Source organism: Amblyomma americanum, chromosome 1 (assembly GCF_052857255.1).
Source record: "Amblyomma americanum isolate KBUSLIRL-KWMA chromosome 1, ASM5285725v1, whole genome shotgun sequence".
Taxonomy (NCBI): domain Eukaryota; kingdom Metazoa; phylum Arthropoda; class Arachnida; order Ixodida; family Ixodidae; genus Amblyomma; species Amblyomma americanum.
This window is the reverse complement of record NC_135497.1, coordinates 516,809,248-516,832,950: the sequence shown is the minus strand read 5'-3', so window position 1 is coordinate 516,832,950 and position 23,703 is coordinate 516,809,248. Positions and strand designations below refer to the sequence as shown.

Sequence of the window (23,703 nt, the reverse complement as noted above, 5' to 3'; positions counted from 1 at the left end):
TAACCTAGACCAAACCTAACTAAATGAGCATCTCTACAAGTCGCCTAGGTCCATCGTAATGAGCCTGTTGCGGCAAGATCACACCCGCAAAGTCATGAATAACAGCCCAAATCCTACAGCGACTGAATCGCTTAGGTGATTAAATGCGAAAAAAATGTAATAATAATAAGGAAATCCTTGGCAGTGAGTCATCGTGCGTCGTCTTCACTCTTCAGCTGTCAGCCCAGCTATCTCCTATTTGGTGCTAGAAATCTTTCCAATACACATAATGCTTCGTGTCCTGAGACAGCTTAGTGAACACACAGGTCATTTGTCCAAGTAAGCGACAGCCTCTCAATCCCACGCCGCGACGGCGCTGCCAGCATCCCTGCGGACAAATGTACTCAACACGTTTCAGAAACCGAAACGCAGGACGGATGAGGGGCTCCAAGGCCACCGAGCTCTACAGTAGCGCCCCCGTGGTAGCTCGCTCTCGCTTGCCGGCGCTGTCCGCCCAAAGCGGAGGCGAGCGTGAGGCGAGCGCGGCGCACATCTCGGGCTTCTCGGTTGCCCTGCAGATTCTCTAGTTTCGATTTCCCACGTGGTGCTTGCTGCCTTCGCTACACCGTACCGTACAAGTCGCCGTGCGGTCGTGACCACCCCCCGAAGGTCTCCGACGTATCCCCAACTGAACAGGCAAGTGTGTGCGCTCGACGGCTGATATTGGCATACGCTTGAAGCGTCGTTAAGTTCCGTTTTTGACTGACGTTGCGTCAGCAAGGCGGGTTGTACCCGCGCGCGCGGAAATCGAGCGGGGCGCTTTTCTTTAGTTCGATAATCGTAGTTACCAAAGCCGCCAAGGACCCAAGAGGACGGCTGGGCTTGGAACCGCGTAACCTCCGCGCGAACAGTTTGCCAGGCTGGTTACCGTGTGCTGGTTTGATCCCGTAGCTCTGGATGAATTCGTCCTTTGTGTTTCGCGCTCGCGTCATCGCTTTCACTTGTGCTGTGCTGTGATGCTTGCGGTCCGTGTCGGTTTTCTGAAGGGAGGGTCGGAAGGCGCCGCTTGAAAACAGCCCTCTCTGTTTGGAAACTTGTGCGAACTCATTTTTATTTAGTAATTCTCGCTTGTTGTTGTCCCCTTTCCCCTTGGCTGGTAATGTAGTCTGGCGATGCTGGGTGAATGCTGCGTCGCCTCCCTGTCGTTTTTAGCGCACTGTTTCTGAAGCTTCGCGTTGAGTTCCATTACTTCATCTCGTGAATGGGCTGGCGCGGTCTTCACATCTCGTTCCATAGAAGCGTACCGAATTCGCTGCACTCACCTGCGCCTCCGTGCCCGCTTCTTCGGAACGTGTGTTGTGGGGCAAAGATCAACAAAAGGCTCCTAATAAGAGATAATGGTTCTAGTCGGATGCCGTTGTGTGTTCGTAGTTTGTGTCCCTATAGTTTGTAAATCATTCGAATGTGCAGTGTTCGTTATGTACTCCCTGCGCTGGGGTTAAACACTGCAGGTTTGAAGTTTACGTTTTTCTCAAATGACGCGTTAATACGCGTAGCTTAAATTCGGCGTATTGCGTAGCATTCATACGATACGCATGGCGAAATTGCACGCACCGTCGACCCGAAACCTGTGTAGCCGACGCAACATGCAAACTCGCAAGCACCTAGAATTCTTGCCTCGAAACTGGCTTCGCACGAAGGTGATCACTTCATATTTCATTCCTAGCGAACTTCGAAGGTCATTGTGAGGAGGATATTAACGTCGGAAGAGCCTGCACGGGCGCCTCGGTCCAGTCGAACTAGCAGGTAAAGAGGATCGGACAGTTATTTGGGCATTATGACATAAGCCGTTGCCTTGGCCGCTAACACGTTGTGATTATTAAAATGTGTGTGTGTGTGTGTGTGGGCGGGGGAGGTGGGGGGGGGGGGAGTTCGGCGCAGGGTTTGAAGTACCGCTCGGGACTCTGCGACGATGGTGGCTGCCCGTGTTATTGCAGACGTTTTCAAGAGCAGATCCGTCGCGAGATGAACGCCCTCGAATTCCGCCTGGCAGGGAAGGCGGCAAAGTTTCTGTTCACCGACTTCCGGTGCCACGCACATCTGGTAGCGCTTGCAATATATATATATTTTTTTTGGCGCGGTGTGTGGGGTTTCACATCCTGGGGCCTGTGAAGAACGTCGTAACGGGGGACTCCGAATTTAGTTTTTACTGTCTGGAGTTATTTGACTCGCAATAACATAGTACAGCAAGTGAGCGTTTAAGCGTTTCACCTCCGTCAGCTGGGATTAGGGTTCCGCTCCCTTGCACTCAGCAGCCGAATGCCCAAGCCTGAACTGGTGCTCCGCGGCGGGTAGTAAGATATAACTCATGTCCCGAAGAAGTTCTGAGTTTAGATGGGCGTGCTCACACGTGTATTGGCTGCCTTTGCACAAAAAGTACTGTATATCATCCGCTGTTTTCTTTAGCCCGTCTAAAAGGTACAGCCTTTTTAAAATTTTCGATTACTGTTACATATTTCATTTCGTTCACAATAAATGACTTTATTGTTAACTATGCCCAAATTTGGTTCAAGAAAAGTTGTTGTTTTGCATCTTTTTTTCCCTACATGTGTGTATATAGACATGGAATGTTGGTTGTCATAGGCACTATACGTGATAGCTGCTTTTAGGGCGAAAAAAAATTCAAAAGAACCTCAGTGGGAACGATTTCGGCAACAGCGCTTTGATTTATGAGAATGGTACTGAGGTTCACTGAATCATTCACCTAAACTGAGAGGCACAATAGGGTGCCTAAATGTTTATGCCCTCGTGCAATCGTGCAAGGCGGCTTAGGAAAAGCGCCCAAGATAAATTAGGCAAAACATGTTTTTGCAGATTTATTAAAATTCCTGTAGTGTGCTATGTCTGCGAACGTTTAAAAAAAGGATCCTGCCACCGTCTGGAAGATGTTGAAGTAACGAGCGCTAGCTGTTTGGTTTAATAGAATTCATAATCAATTAACTTCTACTATTGGCCGACATCTTGGATTTATAAGTGGCGTCACCAATCACTGATTTTTTTATACTAGTGACATCACTAGTCAATCACCAATTTGGTTGTTATAAAGATTTGCTATGTGGGCCGCCATCTTGAATTACTCGGACTTAGAAGGGAGGGGGTAGCAGACCCCAAGAAGTCGAGAAACGTGATGAGTAAGAGCTAACGCTCTTAAAAATCAAGTGGCCGAAATCATCCGGAGCCCCCCACTGCGGCGTCCCTCATAGCTTGCTTCGCTTTGCGACGTTAAACCCTATTAAATAAAATATTTATTACTGTGTCTCAGTTCTTATGTCCTGCTAAAAGATCCTGTTCACGAATGCCAAAAATGACACAAGACTCAGAGCAGCACCCTGGAGAACGATGTCTCCATGATGATGACAGAGAATTGACGTCAACCAAACCGGAAGTCAAACTGGAAGTGATGTCAGCAGACCGAAACTGAAACTGGAAGAGGGGTGGTGACTTGGTTAAATATGCACTTTTTATGTACACGCATGTCGTGTGCTTTTTCATAAACGTATTCACCCTAAATTCTTTGACTTAAAGGCCTTTCAGACATTAGTATTAGTTACTAAATAGTAAACCAGTATAGTTAACTAGTAGCCCACAATGATATGGATCGAATGCGCTCTTAATCCTATCTCAGTTTCTCGTTCGCCGTTCAGGACTGTTTATGCTCTGAACAGTGGCGGTTGTACACGTTTCCTGGTATGACGAGGCATGAAGAGTTAAATAATGTTATGCTGTTATTTTCCGTGTTTTGTTTACTGTTGCGCGTCATTACTAGAGTGTGCATCTGCTTTGTGCTCTACAAATTACTTTTGGCTTTCGCAGGATCGCTCGGCTTCAGTGCGTGCTGCAACAAGTGACCTTTCACAAGGTGCCCAGCCATGTTTGCTGTGAGTGGGCTCTTTTCAACACACTCTATTGGGAATGTGTATATTTGAAAATGTACTAAATTATTAGCCATTATTTGACGCTAAGAATCCAGGGATGACTTCACAGTTTTGCAGGTCCACCGCTTAATCCTAGCAGCCATCATGGTTGGACAAGATTCAACCTCCCTGTTCTAACAACCTTCCCACTTCACGCCCTCCTCTCTCTCACCGGACCTTCCTCCTTGGAGCGAATGCCCTATTTAAACCCCGCCAATGATGAACGCATGCTTTGGGGTCTCCACGCTAAACGTCCGAGACGTTGTGCTCAACCGTCTCCAATTTGTTGAAAAAATTCATGGAAAATTCTCGCAACGTGCGTAAATCAAGCCTGAAATATTTTTTCCGAAAAATATTTCTTAGTGAGGTGGGCTCAGTCTGCGTGTTTCGAAAAGACATGAAACCGGGCACCGTTCAATAATCGATAAAAAATTGAAAATGTGTACAGAACACTTCACAGACTTCTTTTAATAGCATTTGCACAGATTATGGTTTTTTATATAATTCAGATGATGGATTTTTGGACGATATAAATGTGAATGCAATAACATTAAAAGGCCCCGTTACGTAGAAAATTTGGCGTCGGCGGATTTTCAGGTGCCCTTGCGGAGTCATCACAACCTACCCACTGGATAGTGAGAAAATTGCCTATCGTGGCAGGTGGTTGTTAAATAAATTATTGGTGGCTCGGGAAGAGCGAGCTGGGCCGCTCAAGGCCCACCACTGGGAGCACCTGCCATCGGTGGGCAGGAAGGGTATGACTCCTCCCAGGGGCCTATGAATGTGAGGCAGACAATAACCTTATGCATATATGGGGAATAGCCCATTACGCTATTGCGTCATACCCTTGAGGCGGAGCTTAAGTGTCCTCTCCAATTTCTTTTTCATAATGAAATTGTACTGTTTCGAATTTTTTTAAGAAACATCAACTTCCTCTCGAAAATTAAGAAATTCTCTAAATGTATATTACCTATAAAAATGTTACAGCTCGTGGAACTGAATACATCGAAGTGAAATAAAATACTGAAGTTGCAGACAAGTGCGTTTTGGACCATAAACAGGCGTTTCTATCACCCTTAGTTGGTCCAAGTAAAATTAGAAACAAAGGATGGTAATTTTTAGCAAAGTTTATTGTCTTTAAATTTGGGCGATTTAATCAAGGAGATTTTTGTTTAAAGCTATAAAAAATTTATAGTTGAGCTCTTCCGCTGTAATAAGTTGTGTCGTTTCTTTGCGCCTCTTCACCTCGGAGCACAGCACGTTCGGCACTGGGGGCAGGCGAAATGTACAGTTGTCGTTCCTGAGTGAAGTTTCCGCTGCAGGCAGGCATCACAACATTATGTGGTGTAGTAGAAAAGATATTCGTAAGAGAAGATGGGATCAGAAAGCAGAACATCAAAGAACCACATACCACCGGTGGGATCCGAACCCATGACCTCCGAATTTTGCGTCCGGTGCACAGGTTTAGTGGTTTCGGGTCTCACCGTTGGCACGTGGTTGTTTTTTCTTGCGCTTGCTGATCAGTTACCTTTAACCGATAAAAATAATTACACCATTATTTCCCTTTAATCAATACAACAAATATATAAAAAGCATCTCCTACTCTCCTTGGTTCCGGTGACTGCTGGCTTCCTTCATACACATATAGCTCAAGTGTGAGTTAAAAAGTGCTTTTAGAGTGAGCGATTTTGATTTGTTGGTAGCAAGTGTCAACATCGCAGCGAATAATCAGCGTAATGATCCCATAGCATAAACTCGTGGAACAAATACCAAGTGATTTAGAACAGAAGAAAGTTCAATTACAGAATCATTGAAATGCGAATTGGTAAAGGCATTACATGTTGTTATTTACGGCAGAGCAGAACAGCTTTAGTTTTTGTGTAATTCAACAAGAATGAATTTTCAAGTGACTCATAGTAGTGGCCTCGAGTCGTTAGGCGTGTCTCGAAATCATAGCAGCGTTCCGTAGTCACTTCGCGTCCCAGGCCATGTGCACGTGGTGGCCACGTGATCATACCACCGTAGGCATCTCGTGCAGTGTCCCTAGTCCGCCCTCCTGTTACGCACGGTTATGCTTTGCCCGACCGCACAGAAATACTTCAGAGCGATAGCTTTACTCAATGCAAAACATGAGTTTCGATCCCTATGCGTATATGACATTGAAGTGGCCTTCGAACTGGGCGATTTCTCAGCAAACACCTAAGTTATATGCCAAAGCATACTTTGACTGTGGTCAATGCGATGGCATCTCCAAATCAGACCCGGATCGTTTCCAAAATGTTGCTCATCCCACCCCCGAAATTTGACCTCCATTGATATGGACAAAAATCGATGTCCAGGCTAATTTGGATGTGCTCGATAGATTTGGCCTCCAAGTTTGGCCCGGGTCACTCCTAAATTTGGCCCACCACAGAAATTTGACTCCTTCGATTTGGACAAAAATTGATGTCCAGGCTAATTGGAATGGCGCGATAGATTGTAGCCTCCAAGTTTGATCCGAGCCACTCCTAAATTTGGCCCACCCCTGAAATGTCACCTTCGATTTGTACCAAACTCGATCTCCACACTAATTTGACTATGGTCATCACGATATTAATCTCCAAATTTGGCCCTGGTTAGTCCCAAAATTTGGCCCAGTCACCCCCGAAATTTGACCTTTGCTTATTTGCACATAAGTGAGCTGGCCTGCGGCGTGATCGCGACCTCCAAATTTGGCCCGGGATTTCGTCAAAATGCTATCCGTGTTAAACCATGCCGAATTTTATTTTTCTGTGAGCCTGCACCCGTTAACTTGTGTCCATTACTATACGTCATGCGGGAATAATTCTGAGAAAGGATATAAATCAAGCGGAAGCCTTTGGGAACGGATAGTTTCAGTGAAGTTTGCAAATCACATGAACCCTGTTTTTTAATCACTTCGTGTGTCTGTCGGATCATTCGAAAATATTTCCTTAAGGCTTTGTTCAAGTTTATGCTTGATGATTACATGCATTTTCTGCTGTCTTTCATGTTCCCGACACGTACGGGGCTGGACAGTTCAATTTCAAGAAATTCCTGGAAACTGGCCAGTACTCCGACGTGGACTTCAATGTGAAGTCAGAGAAGTATCCTGTCTCTAAGACATTCAAAGGACACCGGCAACTACTGGCCATGAAGAATGAAGTGTTCGGCGCCATGTTTTACGGCCCGCTCGCCGAAAAAGACACTGTGGTGATCAAAGACCTCCACCCTGACGGCTTCTACAGTTTGCTCAAGTAGGTCTATTACAGTTCACTCGTTTTTGTTTTTTTTTTCTTCAGAAGTGCAGAGCTATCCTAGATTCGGGAAGATATCTCTGTCATGTTCGTACGGGGCAGTTCAAATAAGTGCTGGAGAAGGGGGTTGACGTGCATTAATCGGAATGCAGAACGAAATGAAGTTTTGTTTTCTGTGGGCTAATTAGTAGACAAACTTAAAGCACTTCTGCGCAGCTACTCCCCGTCACCTAGATTTTTTGCAACAAGTTTTTCAATATCCATGGGAGTGCCCATGAAAGTAAACCTATAAACATGCTTTAAACTCAGGATGTTTTATACAAATTACAGGATGTTGTTACCAGTGACCAAAATTTAAACAAGTGATATTTCTTGCTATTCGTTACCTTGGCTAACAAGCAATCGCAATTTAAACGAATATCAACGAGGGCCCTTTCATTCAGGCGGCTATACAGTGTTCGGGAAATCAAATGTAAAAACAGTTTAGAAATTTTGTCTGTCCTTTCAATGACTCATTAGTTACAACAAGCATTGCGTTAATCAACTTGAATAAACTATATTTCATTGATCAAAATTTCATGTTAGTTTTTGACAAAACTCGAATACCTTCTGCTTTATCACTAAGTCTTGCTATAACTAAGTCAGCTGCTATAACTGCGGCATGTTTTAGTCGTTCAGTGAACGAGTAGTAATAACCCACTTTTGTAAAACATCAAGACTATTTTCACCTCCTTCCACTATTCTTCAGCCACTGACGCAAAAATTTCGATCAACCGTATTTCACATTTCATTCTCAACATTCGGAGGGTCAGCTTTTACTTTCAATGGTTTCTTCCCAAGAGTATTTCAGAAATTTGTTTCACAGCATTGCCTCTTAATGCTATACAAAATGGATCTGCAATTAAGAGGCGTGGATGACCTTACCAACCTCCATTTACCTGACTGACCTCCATTTACATCGCCTTTGTCAAAAGTATGCAGCACACTGAGTTCAGCCGTGAACTGTGCAACAAGGCACATATGGCACCGCTGAACCTCCAGAGCCCTGCAGTACGAAGGACAATAATCTGCTTACCCTCCGTGATTTTGGAACCATAGGGACGCCGTAGTTGTCCAGTAATAGGGTTCCTCAGGAAACCCTCGCCGCTGGACACTTTTTAATAGTTACCTTACATGAAACGACTTTATTATGAGTTGACACTGAAGCTTGTTTCAACTTACGTGAGTGCATATTCAAGTTTTTTCGTGCAGGTACCTGTACAAGGGAAAGCCCAATATCAATAGCGTTGAGGAAGCGATCTACACGCGATCCGCTGCCGGCAAATACCTGGTCCCGGAGCTGGAGCTGGCCTGTACTCTGTACATCAAGGCCCACGTGAAAGCTGAACAAGTGTGCCGCGTGATCGACTGCCTAATGTTGAGCGATGGTGGAAACATCGACGAAGTGGTTGACGTTCTGCTAAAGGAGAATCCTGAGCAAGTGCTTGCGTCGGACGCCTTCACTGACTGTCATGAGCAGGCAGTGCACTACGTTCTGGACAAGGTAAGCGGTGTCCTTTAACAAGAACCTAGATGGTTCTGTTGGATGAAGTACCAAGGGATCAAAAAACGTCTTTGAATGAGATAGGCTGTACAAGCGGAAAGGAGGGGAGGTCAACCAGAAGAATGAAGCTCTGCGTATATACCGCAAGCAGCACAGGTAATCGACCCAATATTTCAGATGAATGGTTTCACTCTGTTGTTTAGTAGGACCGGCCTTTACCAATACACTCTGAATTTTGGGTCGATTAGCTGTGGTGCTGGGGCAGTCAGTCCTGTGCGACTGTAATCGATCTATATTTTCTCAAGTCCTTGACATCCCGTTTCTTGTAGATTAAGATAACTTGACTATTCCCCTAGACGTCTGGTAAGCTCGATGTCGTGAGGCATTGCGTATACAAGGTAGCAAGTATCTCTAGCACAATGTCGCCACCATCCTTAACAAACCTGCAGTTATTTGGTCCTCCTCTGGCGCCGATCCCCTTTGTATTGCCTGTAAGCCTTTCTGCAATTCATTAATTGCCCCGGGATATGCATTTCCTGCGCACTACAGGCTCTGTCATTGACGTCCTGGTTATTTCGGTTGCTTTTCGGTTATATGTAGAGTATGTTGACTGTTTTAACAATCTTATCAATATTGCTAATGACACTGACATTCCTATCTCTTACTGTGCACATCTGATTTTTGTCTGTGCCTAGCTTTATCTTGGCTGCTTGGTGCTCAGTTCTCTACATGTTATGCCTCCTCATGTCGGTCATCTTAGGCTTCTTGATTAGTTTAAGAACTTTAAGCAGTTCTCCCAGCTCTATCCTATCTATGGGGTTGGAGGCTTTCGTGCTTTGGCGTTACTAAATCGGATCTTTCGTCTCCCGAGAGAGCTCGCTGGCATTCCGCTTAGCTGTCTTACCCTCCATTTCTAGTGCACACTCCGTAATGACACGAATGTGATATCATTCAGGTTGGCCTCTTGAAAAAACCACCAGGTGTCTCCTTATCAAAATTCCCTGATTCGTTGAGAGGCTCGTGACGTCATCAGCACCACCATAATAACAAATCTGAGGACTAGAATGTTTGAGTACCTCCCATGGATTATCGCATGGGATTATACCAACTCGACCCACTCTTCCACCTTAATCCACTCATTAATTCAGCTTAATCAACCCACATATCCACCTTGTTCCATGTCCTGGGGTGGGCTTCTTCCAACCTTTAGGGGTTCTTTTGGAATAATTGGGGTAGGCCAGCTTCAAATGTCACATTTTCTTTAAGAATGCGGTCAAGAAGGCCCCAAGGTTCTTGCAAGGTTATTATTCATCGCATGAATGCTAAGGTCGCCATGCTCGGTTAAGCGGAATATCGGTTCTGCAGCGAGGTCCTGATACCCTCTTCTTTCTCTCTTACCAGCGAGTCGCCTATGTGTTTGCCCCTCAAGCTTTTTTCGTTCTCTGTGCAAATGTACATTAATTCAAGAGCTCACCCCATCCTATCTTTGCTACATTGCATCTTCTTCAGCCCCTGCACATCCAATCCATTGCCTTAATCTCTAAGCTCTGCACACACCGCAACTGCAGGTGACAAATGTTCCAGAGGTCTGTGTCCTCCTGGCCGTGCACAGATGGGCCCAAGACTACTGCCAGAGGAACGCCACCACGGACAAGAACCCCGTGCATGTCAAGAAAGCCATCGCTCCTTTTTTGCCCAAGCTGAGGTTCCTGGCCCTGACTCTGGAGCAGTTCGTGTCGTTCATCACTTCCATGGGAGCTGACATCGTCTTGGCAAAGGACGACGCTTTCGACATCATGAGCGTGCTGATTGGCAACAAGTCCGTCGAGCTGCCACCGTGGGTTTGCCAAGAGAAAACGCCTCGTTAGGCTCTCCAGCAGAAAATCCGATTTGGTTAATTGAAAATTTCATTGAGACTTTTTGTGCACGAAGTGACGAAGCATCAAGCTTGGTGCATGGAGTAATGTTTCGGTTGATGAAAAATTTTATTTGAATGTTTTATGGTGATCACATAAGGTTGTGATTTTAAAGTTAGTTGTAGTACTTGAGAATAACAAACAGCTGCTTTTCTGATGTCAGAATTTCCAGTTCAAAACATTTGGAGTCATTTAACACTAACACAGCTGTTCACTGTGGAGATCAACTTAAACGTATTTAATTATGTGTCTTTTTTTTTAGTGTGAGGAGGTTCGCGTGCGCCTGCATGGAACCGCGTACTGACTGGGAAGAACCCAGGATTTTCACTGGTCTGGTACTTACATACTCTTATTTCCTTCAATTTTACCGAATTTATGCTAAGGAGTTTTGCGTGAGCAATTTCCTCCTCATTCTTAGTACAGCTGAATCAGGTGGTCATTATAACATACCAAGATGTTCCATGTATTAACAACTTGAAAAGTGCACTTGAGCGGTAACCTTTGCCATTTCTGCTGGAAAAATAGCACATCGATTGAGAGTCATGCTCCGATGGTCATGAAATTTAGAGGAGAAAGACTTCTATGTCTTCTGTAGGCTTGAGATGCGTTGAAGCACTCACGAAACGAACAGGGTCTCTTGGATAAGGTTAGTTCAGGAAAGGCCACATTGTCGAACAGCGCAGAATTTTTAATAGGATCGACGTCGTTGCCAATGCACGCCACCGAGCACCTGTAGCACCTGAGAGCCCTATGCACTCTTCATTACCTTGTTATATTTAACGTCCAGATGCAAACACTGAATGCCTCGATAACAACCCCAGAAACACGTTAAATTTGTGGCCCAATTATTTTTTACGGTAAAAAGATTGCAGGTGATCTGTTTATCACAAACGTGCTGTAGCTGGTGCCCTATGTGCAAAAAACGTAACTTGAACAGTGCCACCATATTTTGTTTCGTATTTCACTGCAGACTACCATAGCGTGATTTTCGCCAGTGAGGTCCTGTGCGGGGTTGGGTGTGGCCAAGCACACATCGGCAAACTCATTTTGCCTCTGTATGTTTCATCCATGCACGTAGAAAACATTTTCTGGCGTTTTCGAATCTCAGGGATCGACTTTTGCCACCAGCAGCTCAATTCACAAAATATTTTTGCTCATTTTTGTGTTCTGGTTTTAACTTTGGTGTTACTGTTTTACTAGAGAGTGCTTGAAGTATGCTAGTTTCAATGTGTGGCACTCGGACCAGGTGGAATCGAATTTTTCCTGTATTTAGAAATGTTCAATAAACAGCCACACGTTTACCTCTTTGTGGTTCAGGCACCTTTACAGGCTCCGTCACAGTTGGATCACTTTTCCACCGTTCGTTGCCGGCGGTGCAGTGAACTAGAACAGACACTGCAGCAGACGCAGGTCTCCGTTTATCCCCACTATAGGGGCCCGCTTTCAACAGTTTTCACCACGGCGCGACAGCATTAAGGAGTTCGTGGCGCAGCAAAGCCGCTGTCGTCAGCGTATTTGGCTGCGACCGAAAAATGGCGCATCTCGGTGGACACCTGAACCGCGACGCAAAGGAAGGGATACATACAGCGCTGTACAGGTGTACAGCGAGAATTGTGAGACAGGCCTCATTTCCTTTCCTTAAAACCAATTTCAATTTCCCTTGTGGCCCGGTTCGGGTGTCCACCGATATATGTGAGACAGGCGTCCTTTCCTTAAATTGTCCAACGGGCCATGCGGTGCCGCACAACCAGAAGTAATCTGGAGCCGTCCATGGACCATGGACGGCTCCAGATTAATTCCGGCCACCCGATTGGCATTCTTGGCAGCGTGGCAACATGCTGTCGTACTCCAATTTTTTCCTTTCGAATTACTGTCAATCAGCTGGCTGTGCAACCGCAAATAAATATTTAGTCGTTTTGTGCACAATTGTAGTAACAGGAAGTAACGTCTTGTGGACGAAACACTTGATATACTATTAAAACGTACACCATATGGACAAATGCATGTAAACATAAAACGGTCATTAGGTGCATTTGCATGGAAGTGCTATTTGGCTGAAGTAGGAGCCATGGAAGGACACAACTTAACCTAGACCAAACCTAACTAAATGAGCATCTCTACAAGTCGCCTAGGTCCATCGTAATGAGCCTGTTGCGGCAAGATCACACCCGCAAAGTCATGAATAACAGCCCAAATCCTACAGCGACTGAATCGCTTAGGTGATTAAATGCGAAAAAAAATGTAATAAGGAAATCCTTGGCAGTGAGTCATCGTGCGTCGTCTTCACTCTTCAGCTGTCAGCCCAGCTATCTCCTATTTGGTGCTAGAAATCTTTCCAATACACATAATGCTTCGTGTCCTGAGACAGCTTAGTGAACACACAGGTCATTTGTCCAAGTAAGCGACAGCCTCTCAATCCCACGCCGCGACGGCGCTGCCAGCATCCCTGCGGAAAAATGTACTCAACACGTTTCAGAAACCGAAACGCAGGACGGATGAGGGGCTCCAAGGCCACCGAGCTCTACAGTAGCGCCCCCGTGGTAGCTCGCTCTCGCTTGCCGGCGCTCATGGAGGAAGGAAAACTAGGAGAGAGCATGACGTCACGCGGCCAGCCTTCGCAAGCCGAGTGTTTATGAAGCCGTTTTTTCCCCCATTTTTTCGCTCTCCGAGTCGGCCCCTAATGTTTTGGTGTCGGTATGTTTTAGTGCGCGCGTCTGCTCGGCCGCACGGGCTACGGCGCGGCCGCCTACTGTGGCGAGCTCCAAGCCGCTTTTTTTTTTTTTTGGTTCGGTATGTGCAATCGTTCGGTGGTCCCTATGAAATTTATGAGAGATAACAGCTGGTATTTTTGGTGGAACACACATGTCATTCACCAAACTAACAGCGCCAGGCAGAAGCGTGCACATCTGGTACGTCTCACGACAATGGCTTGCGCGGATTCAATACTATACTCAATAGAAAAGTGAAGCAACTATTTACGATGGCTCTCTCTCCGTACTTTCGTTTAAATTTTCACTGTACAGTACTCACGGATTGAAATAGGACATTCGGAGCGCTAGCCTTGCAGTGCCACGCAGGCATGTGGTAAACCACAGGCCGGCTGATTGGCTACTGGAAGGAACAATTCTGCTTTGTAGATGTTCTCCCTCTCACGCCATACCACAATGCACCACCTTGGTTCCATGAGCGTCTACGGGCGGCGCTCCATGAAGCGACGGCCACGCGCTCCGAATGTCCTATTTCAATCCGTGAGTACTGTACATGGGGAGACACGTAGCTGAAGGCGTCCGCCTGTGATGACGCGCGGCAGTTTTGCCTTAGCATAGGCATCTTTTCCCGTCTTCCAGCATAAAACGCGGGAAAGGATCTGCCGTAAATTGTTTGCTTGGACTTTTAAGACAAACCTGCTCCAGAGATGAAGAAACCAGACAATCGCTCGCACATTACTGTGGATAATTACAATCCCAGTCGCGGCTGCCGCATTTCAGTGGTAGCGAAATGCAGAGGCCCGTTAATTGGAATTGCTGGGATTATCTGTGCTGCTCTCAGTGAAGGGCATTGCGGAATTATACGCGCGCCGTGGCTAGTTTTGCTTCGCCGTCGCCGCAGACGATGCAAATATGCGACTTCTTTGATAGAATATCAGGCGAGTACCCCCCAAAAATGTGGTTTAAAACATTAATACTGGCGACCAAATTTCATTTGTGTGCGAAATTTTAGCTCGAGCGATTCACCAGTTGAGCTCAGAGAAGCATGCGGCGCGCGTATAATTCCGAAACACATTAATATGCAAAACTTGCGCGTGATCAAATTAAACCTTATGCTCAGATGCACGTTGTGGTGCAATACGAACTGAAACGGCAATGCGTGAAGCAGTAAGCAAGACATTTTATTTCAGGACTATTATACACAATTTCGAGAACTAAATATAAGCTGTAGAAACATCAAACATTGTGATGCATAAGAAGAAAATGTATATTATGGGCGCTGATTGTTGGATAGGTTAAGGTTGAGCTTCCCTATAATTATACAGTTCTGAATAAGTGGTAATCATTATTATACACACAATGTAACACAGGTACATAATAAGTACAATTGGACTTCCAGTAGCACTTGGGCTGTAGAAATGCTGTGTGCTTAAAAAAACAATAATAAAATGCATTAATTATGATGCATATGCAGTTTGACAAGGGTAGTAAAAACAATAACATTGCTTGCCCACGCTTTGTATGAACTCTTGAGCAGTATACAACATTTAGAGTTAAAGAACATGCAACAGCCTCGACATGCATTCAAAGCTTTGCATGTTAGTGTGTACTGCAAGCATCAAATGAAACACAATTAAAGAAGACACTTTGTTCAAAGACAACACACACACTTTGTTGAAACAAATTCGGTTAATCATGTAACACAATTTCCCTAACAGCTATTAAGTCAGTTCTTGGTAATTAATAATAACAATATTTATTTTTCACTGACCTCAAGACAGGAAGCAGCCGCAAGAAAACTGCCTTAGTGGCTTGGCAGGGCTGATAGCCAATGATTTAAAGATGTTACTGCAGTAATATCTGTCCCATAGCATAGTACTGCGTTTTCAATAATTTTTTTAACTATTGACCTTTGAATTGTGTCAGCTTTGTGTGCTTTTGTCGCACCCTTTCTAGGTGAAGTTGCCCTGTGGCCGTTTTGGCAAGATAATGCATCCTGATGTCTAGATATTTTTGTACAATTGCCCTCACAAGGTGGGATGAGTGATTTTCAAGGGGAAGGTTATCAATCATGTGTTCATTAAGAACTCTAAAAAGGTCTTTACCTATAAATGCTGTCATTGCAGCTACTGCAACCTTATCTACAAGCCCTCGTGACATCAAAGGAGAACAAGCTATGGCTCGACGCAGTTCTTTCTCACATTGCTGACAGATTGTGAGGACATCCTTTGAGGGGTAGATTAAGCCACCATGCGATTTCCTTCGAATCAGGGAGTAGGTTTTGTCATCATGACGTGATGTGGTTAGTGCAGATACACACTCATGACACTTCAGACTGGCTTGTAGATTTCTTACCACAAATCCAGCAATGTATGAAACAACAACCTCGGAAGTTTCTGAAATTTCGCATGGATCAGAGCAGTAAGCATGCTCTTCAATAATGCTCGGCACTGTTTCGACAGAAGGCTCATTTTCTGTTAGGCTTTTGCGAGTGGTGGTCATGTTTATTACCTCTGTTGAAGATGGCTTCACAGATGAGCTCACATAGAGAATGCTTATGTGCTCAAGTGGAAGACAGTTTCCACTGGCAACATCTTTCACCTCATTTTGCACTATAAGGCGCTTGAATGCTGCAGCAAACTGCCGTGCAGTTGGATTGTCGTTGCAGCGGCCGAATGAACGTATCGCTGCAAAAAACAGTTCAAGGTGGTCCTGGCTCAATTTCGAAGTAGGCAGGTATGCTAATACTGCATTGTCCTGAACTAAATGGATGTACAAGGAAATTACACTCTGCATGCAAATTAAAAAGCCAATAAATCCTGTCTTTCTGTTAGTTTCTGTGATCAGTTTTTTTTGTGCTGGGTCTCGAATAAAGGAAAAGTATTCCTTTGCTTTTTGCAAGTATGTGGTAACAGCAGCCACATTTTCAGGGCACAAGGGCTTTTTCCAGCCTCTTTGCTTCAAGTGTCGCGAGTTGAGAATGTCGAACACATTGTTCACATATCTTACAAACTCTTCTGTGGCTGCAGAATCTCGCAAGCTTGTTACATTTAGTTCCCTGCATTCTGCAATAGCATCTGCTACAGATGTGCTGAATACCTGTGCTGCAAGGGACACTTTCATTGGCTGAGAGTGCCAGTTGATGTGGGATTGTCTCAATTTGTTTGCTAAATGTAGTCCCTCTGAGTATTGCAACTCATGCAGCTGTTCGATGTGCCTCCACATTATTAGGCCTCCACTGGCATTTTCTAAAACTTTTTTGTCGCATAGTGTGTTTCTAAGAAGCTTAAGCATGTGGCAGGCATCCAATAAAACAAATATTGGCCGATTTGTAACAGGGTGAGGAAAAGCAGTGTTCAGCTCTTCCAAGCCAAGCTTGCAACCAAGGTTGCGCAACATAGAAACATTCGCAGCTGCACCATCGCAAGTTAAACTTACTACATGTGTGCCCTTTTCGTGTGCAAGAGAAGTAGCCTGGAGGACAATGTTGCTCCGTTGCTCACCTCCTAGGCCATCAACAAGGAAGTACCCTAATGGTAGCTTCCATCTCCCATTGATTGCCACCAGCATAGCAACAAAGGAGTCTTTAGCAATGTGGAAGCTGTCATCGTTCACTTCAGTGCCCATGTCCACATGCCCATGAAACCTCTTACCGTCCCATTCGACATGTCGCCTAATCGCCATTTCGTCTACAACCAAGTTGCAGAGTGTGGAATGGCCCAGCTTTGAATTTTCTTCCACTTTCATTTCAAGTGCAGCCAATGCTTCTTTTGAAAAACCAGGAGAGCCATCAATGTGCTCAAGCCATTTTGATAATGTCTTGGGATGAGGCAAACATGTGTCAAAAACAGCCCTGACATAGTTGTATGCCCTGGGGGAATAAAAATGCAAAGTTAAAGCAAAAGCTCTTAACTCTGGAGAGTAGGCCATTGAATGTGGTTTGCCTGTTTTTTCCACGATGTGACGCATCAATAAGTTTTCTTTGGAGCCTGCAAGGCTTTGGAGTGCAGCAATGTTTTCCTCAATCAGAATTTTGTTTTTTGATAGATCATCAATCACACTTGAAAGGCGAGCAACCTTGCGTTGAAGACGGCGCTGCGCTTGCTGCAGTCTTTTTATTTTCTTTTTGGTGAAGACATGGATGGCAGCATAGCGCTTCACCTGATGACGCAGGAACGCCTTTTCGGGGGTATCCTTTTTTCCTGAAGGCTGGCAATAATAGCACATACAAATATCAAAAATTTTCTCATTGCACTTTATTGATATGATGAAGACATGATTGCATGTATCACCCCAAGTTTGAGTATACACAGGCAAAAAAGTAACGGTGAGCAATTTTTTTTACCACAAAAACCAGAGCTCATGCAAAAATATGGTGGGAATTCAATGGTGGTTGTGTCATAAGCACCACTTGGCTTATGAAAGCAAGCATTTGAGCCTAAAGTGCTTCTCATAGAAATCCTGCTAGGAAAGGTGATGGACATATTAAAATGCTAGAGCAATAATGACTTGCAAAGTAACGTTTCTCAGAACTTCAAAATAATTTTTCATAAGTTTACATCTGATAAATGCTTTTCATAATCAAGCTAAACACACAAAGCTGTACGGTAGGCAGAATAGGGCTGGACGGAATGAGCTTCCAGTTATTTATACTTGATATAGTTTTTGCAGCCGGCATGCCATCAGTAATTAGAAAGTACTCCTGTCGCCTCAGTGTCGCCCTTCAAAAACTTGTAATAGTATGAGCACTCACAGCCTTCCAAGTTAGTTCAATAGTCTAAATCTGATTTTTGTGTTCAGTGGTCACATAGCTCCAGTGCTTTATTTTGAGATAATTTCAAGTTTGGTCCTGGAACAAACGCACATTCCATCACATTTGTATTTAACGAAATGTGCATCATAAGCGATTGTGGCACATTGCCGAAGGCCGGAGGCATGGAACAAAAAGTATGGGGAAGAAAAACTGCCACATTTTTTCTCTGCATTATTTTGAACACCCAGGCTTCAAGAATAACTGTAAAGCCTCATTTTTGTTTAGGTTTGAAAACGATATATATTTTTTCTGACAAAGCTATCTATGAATTGTGAAGTGCAACCTCACAGAACCTCCTTCACTTTCCGTTAATACAGAAAACTTCAAAATCAAGAATGCATTTGATTGCAACATTCAACATATAACCCAACTGAAAATTTTCAAAGCATAATGTTCCTGAAGTAGTTAATGATACATTTTATGTACTAAACAGGGGATTACAGGGGTCCCACTTTCTTCCAACTGTTGCTTTGAGTGAATACAAGTAATGTCTAGTAGCCGTCTCACCATGACTGCAACCCTCCTGGCTTGCAGAGACGGTCTTGCAGTGGCTTGTGCATTTCCAGTGCCTTGTCTTAGGCCGGCCACCTGCATGGACACGAACACACAGCTGTTGTGAGGACACACAAAAGCAAGTCAACTTGACCTTTCTGCTCAGAATGCTACCAAAAAAAAAACAAGTGCATGAAGCTGCAGACCACAGCCTTAAAAGAGAACAAGAAAAATAATCAAAATTTAATCCATTACTTAGGGAATAGAAAGGTTGCAAAATTGGGTTTGCGCTCATTGGCCAACTGGCACAGGCAAATAGTGCAGCATATTTTTTGCATAATGCAGAAGTGTAAATGAATATAACTCACTGCAGCTTCGCGATCACTCTGGTTGCGGTCGAAGGCAGCTGCCTGTGGCAAGGCTTCTTTCGCATCGGAGGGGACACAGGAATTGGCATTTCCTCTTCGGCAGATATGGTTCCTGAAGAATCTGTTTCCCACTCCATCAGGACCTCCACCTCTTGTTCCTTCAGTTCTTCTGCTGCCATCTCCTCTGGTGAAACACTGTGTTGCTCTGCAAGCGGCGGAGCAGTAGTTGTGCCTTGCGAGTCGCTTTGTGAGGGACCAGCAATTTCAGCAGCACTGCCGGCATCACACAGATGCTGCACCTGCAGCCATAATTAAGGCAACAGAATCAAAGAATTTAGAACTGAACTGTGAGTGCTGACAATGCATGTTGGTCTCTATCTATTTACACCTTATAAAACACATTTGCGAAATCACAAAAAAAAATTGGCCAAGCAACTGTAAGTTTGGATGGATTCGCCACATAAAAGTGCCGTCTTAAGCATTTCTACGCTGGTATTTTTGCCTATTTTTTGACTGTGCAATGTTTCTAAGGTACTTGTTTCATCACGAGATAGCATGCAGTACAATTTACTAGCTTTAAAGTAACTGGAAGTGGAAAATAAGTGCAGTTGCAAGCAATGCAAGAGCATGGTGAGTGCTACGCAAAGTGTAATTGTAAAAATGGTCCGAAATATGCTCCCTTGTGCATGTGTGTTACACTAATAAAATTTCATTAATTGTTAGAGTCCTCAAAGAAATTTGCTGCATTGATTAAACATCTGCAATGCCCTCAGAAGAGGCCAATCTTGATCTCACTCTCACTAAACGAATTTGCACAGGTTTACATACTGATTCATTTGAGGAGCTGTAGGCTTGTTTGTATAATATCCTTTTCATGCGGAACTTCTTGTTCACTTGCCGTTTGCTGCAGCTGCTGTCGATGCTTCTCCTGTGTGTGTCTGCACAGAAGAAAATAGGCACGTAATAAGACAACACGCTTACTATTATGGAATAATTAAACATGGTTTGGATGCGTGCTTCAGAAGTGGCATTACACAGTGTGGCAGTATCTTAAATCAGAATTTAGAGCAATTTTTAGAACTGAAAATTTTCTTTTTGGAGAATTTGAGCTGAGGTGCGCCGAGCTTTGAGCGCTAATATTTCTAATCTGGAGCACTTCGGGGCAATCGAACATTGGCATGGAAGCATTCTGGCATGTGTAGGTTAGTTTCCAAATCTCTTTGATTGGAAAAAATGCTGGGAAATTACAAGTATGATGTACAATCAGGGTCAAAAGTCTCTGGACCACATGTGAATGAAACGAAGCCGATAGCCCCACTATTATTCGGCAGCTGGAGACCAGGGAAAATTTTTTTCTTTCATCTCTACAAGTGCGACCTCCACAGCCGCCGACTAATAGTATATAAGCTATCGGCTTCGTTTGAGTAACACGTGGTCCAGAGACTCTTGACCCTCAACTGTACATGACCGCCACACGTCGCTTGTGAATTGTACCCGGAAATTCACAGCAAGTGGATTGATCATGCTTGATAGAGACACCAGCAGGCCGTATTTTATTCATGTCAATGCCTCCCACTTCTGTTTTGATTAGGGTACACTGCGAGCATCACGCATATTGCAACCACAGGGCGATCAGTGTTGTGCGTTCAGGCCTAAGGTATCCCACAATGAGAAAGTCTGCTGTCAGCCAGACATGAGATATGTGTACCTACATATGTTGCCATTTCTGCGTCTGTGGCATTTCAATTTTTTTCACAATGCAGTCTTTGGTCAACGGCAACCAGTGTCATCCTTTTGCGGAAGATTGCGCCATCGTTGCATGCGAGTGCAATGGCGAGGGCAGTCGGTTTTCGTGCACAAAAAACACCACAATATTTAAGTTTTAGTATATCCCTCTATAATCAATCAATTTAATTAAGGGCCAACGCGCTTTGGCAGGCAACAATATTAGCATGAACAAGTCGTTTTAGGAAACTCCTACACAGCGCTAATTATTGCCTGTGAATCACTACTGTTAACTCTGCTCTTGGCACAGCGTATCTTGTAATGATCAATAATGATTGAATGGAATGTTTAAATGACTAAATAAAATAATTGAATACATAAGGCAATTAATTTCACCAATTACTCTGAGTATGTGATGAGATTGGTGAATTACTAATATTTCCTTTAGAACTGAATGAACAATAAAAAATAACAATTAAATCATTTGATTGATAATTATTGAATATAACTATTAGCTGTAAATTCATAAAATTAACAATGAAATGTTATGTAATTGTTAATTAGTGTTTGATTCGTAATTAATCAATTTTACCATCAATGCACAATTACATTACTATATCAGAGGAGGCAACGGAAGGAGAATTCAATGCACCTTTAATTTTTTTCATATGGTAGTGCTCAATATGTCTTAAGGAATCGCTGATCAGTGCGTGCGCGGCAGGCTATAACTAATGCGACTGACGAAAACGTCCGAACTTTTTTTTTGCATTTGCTTCCCCTAAACCACGCCCCTTTATTGGCCTTCGCGCAAAAAAGCGACAGCGATCGATGCCCGCGCAAGAGCGCGCGCAGCTCGTCCGAATCGATACGCGAGTGCCTGGTGCTATGCATGTTTGCTGTAACTGAATTTTGTGTCCCGGATGTTCGCACCCTCTGAGACTCGGGCGCAATGGCCATACAATATCAATCGCAGCGCATCTTTATTCGTATTAAACGAGTGTTCGAACCGTTATCAGTGGGCCCCGACTGTAAAGATATGTTTGCGAGTACGCATGTAAGGTCTACAAACAGATGCCATCATACTTACGTAGGCTAGGTCTAATCGACAGCCATATCTCAGGGAAAATAAGAAGCGAGATAACACTGATAGCGAGAAGCGGCGTGTGTGGGCACGTGTGTGTGGCGGATGGGGGGGGGGGGGGGGGGGGGGGGGGGATAGCGCGCAGACCGGCATACTCGCAGACCTCATAAACGCTGCCAGCAGCTTTGGGAGGCGAGGGTTCGGCTTGTTTCAAAGCTCGCCTCGTTCGCAAAACGCACGCGCGCGCACACACACACAACATGAAAAAAAAAAATACGAGGCAGCGAATAGGACTGACTTTGCCTGCCAAAAGGCCGCCCGTTGAAGAGATAGCATATCGCTTTTCGTGATGAAAACGAACAGTGGGGCTAAGCCGCAAGGGGTGGAGTACGTCGCAGCCCTGACTCGCGTAGGTTTATTAGCCCGGTGGCCTTCGAATTTATCGGATATAGACAAAAAGCGACGATGATCTGCGGGGAACGACGCCACTAAAGGAGCTGTTCCGCAACAGTACAGGAAACTATACGTTTGTTTGAGGCTTAATTTCATCGACATGTGGAGATTCAGTGAAGTTGCCGACAGGCATGCAGGCATTAAGGAGGGAGGCGTACGCTGCTCACGCATGTTCAGTGTAGTAAAATGATTATGATAGGTAAGCTGGTTTCACACCGATATTACACAGTATATTATAGCCAGGTCTTCGCCCTAGCGCTGCAGGATAAAAAGAGACGTGCTGACAGCATGGATCCGAGATTCCCAGCAGACTGAGTACTTTGTTCTTCACAAAATAAAAACAAATTCGAAAGGTCGAGAGCGCGGAGCCAACGAGAGAGAGACGGTTTGATGTTGTCTCGCCGCGCAGGTGTGAGGCATGAAAAGTTAGCGGCGCGGATGCGCGATATATATCGAGGCATCTCGTGTGTCCGACCCACGGCGGTGTCGGCGCGTACGTCCCTCTTCTCGTCCTCTACAACACCATGCATGCATATGTCCTTAGAAAACCAGAGTGTCTTCAACTAGCGTATTCATACATAGACAGAGCGGATTGATAATTAATGCTGTATAGATTTTAAGCTGAGCGCTACAATTGGGAATGACAGCTCGTTAAATTGTTTTGTCATGGCATAACCAACGTACGGCGGTCGGCAAACCTCGTCCCGCTGGTGTCATATATGGTACTATACCGCGCATAGTTCTGAACTTGCTGTATACAACGCCACGAAATTGCGCATATGTGCATTGCAGTCGTGCTTATTATAGAAGCATTCACTCTCACTTAAATATTAGGGTGACTAAGCACGCAAAGATGTCGTCATATCAGTCACCTATTCGCTCCTATAAACACTGCTGTTAATTAATTGGCATGCACGCATATGCTACTTACAGCTGAAGCAAGAGAAAGCGATGGCACGGCGCTTGCAGTCAGTCGGCGAAGGTTCCCTGTCGCAGCCTTGAAGTCCTCTGCACGAAAATGCAGGGAGCAAACAACGCTCCATTTTGTCGGCAACCAATTGTCCGAACGTTGCAGTGCGTCAGTCCACCGTTTTCTGGCGGCAGGGTCATTCGGAAACCTGTCGCGAAATATTGAAAAAAGAAATGTTACCCATTCATGCCCGTTGGGCTCTTTGCCATGCAGAACCACAGCGCATATGTTCACCGCAGCACTATGAAATATTCACTCACCGGTGGAACGAAACCTCCGAAGAAACTATTTCTGTGCGGCTCCTGCACCCGGGCACGCAGCACTTCATGATGCGGTGCCCGCCTGAGCCCGTCAAAAATGTTTCGGTTTCAGTTTCTCCGCGCTGGTGCGCGCATGCGCGCGCGCTGATAAAAATCACCGCACGCCA

At 44.7% G+C, this 23,703-nt stretch overlaps 1 protein-coding gene and 2 long non-coding RNA genes across 6 annotated transcripts; 1 reads left to right on the top strand and 2 right to left on the bottom strand.

The window, feature by feature from the left end:
• The first annotated feature begins 536 nt into the window (after positions 1–536).
• On the top strand, positions 537–12,006 carry LOC144116215 (BTB/POZ domain-containing protein 3-like). 4 transcript variants are annotated; one of them, XM_077650943.1, is made up of 5 exons: positions 537–675; positions 3,853–3,917; positions 6,990–7,207; positions 8,459–8,750; positions 10,319–12,006. In XM_077650943.1, exons 2-5 carry the CDS (start codon positions 3,909–3,911, stop codon positions 10,616–10,618), a joined length of 819 nt encoding a protein of 272 aa, XP_077507069.1. In that variant the 5' UTR covers positions 537–675; positions 3,853–3,908; the 3' UTR covers positions 10,619–12,006. The 4 variants fall into 4 exon arrangements, with proteins under 4 accessions (XP_077507069.1, XP_077507071.1, XP_077507072.1 ...); XM_077650945.1 differs by having other exon boundaries at positions 10,363–10,660; XM_077650946.1 differs by lacking the exon at positions 537–675 and adding an exon at positions 1,982–2,082 and having other exon boundaries at positions 10,363–12,006.
• A 1,226-nt stretch (positions 12,007–13,232) lies between these two features.
• Positions 13,233–19,080, bottom strand: LOC144116213 (uncharacterized). The gene is made up of 3 exons (XR_013311787.1): positions 19,048–19,080; positions 18,695–18,775; positions 13,233–17,583 (listed from the first exon to the last, which is right to left on the bottom strand). It is a non-coding gene; the product is annotated as an uncharacterized LOC144116213 (long non-coding RNA).
• Positions 19,081–19,952: 872 nt separating this feature from the next.
• LOC144116212 (uncharacterized) lies at positions 19,953–23,666 on the bottom strand. The gene is made up of 3 exons (XR_013311786.1): positions 23,537–23,666; positions 23,238–23,424; positions 19,953–19,985 (listed from the first exon to the last, which is right to left on the bottom strand). It is a non-coding gene; the product is annotated as an uncharacterized LOC144116212 (long non-coding RNA).
• Positions 23,667–23,703: the final 37 nt, after the last annotated feature.

What these genes read in the sequence shown, in the direction of transcription:
- LOC144116215 (XM_077650943.1), top strand. An exon ending in GGCTTCTACAGTTTGCTCAA is followed by an intron (nt 7,208 to 8,458) that starts GTAGGTCTATTA and finishes TTTTTCGTGCAG; the next exon opens with GTACCTGTACAAGGGAAAGC. An exon ending in TGCACTACGTTCTGGACAAG is followed by an intron (nt 8,751 to 10,318) that starts GTAAGCGGTGTC and finishes CCGCAACTGCAG; the next exon opens with GTGACAAATGTTCCAGAGGT.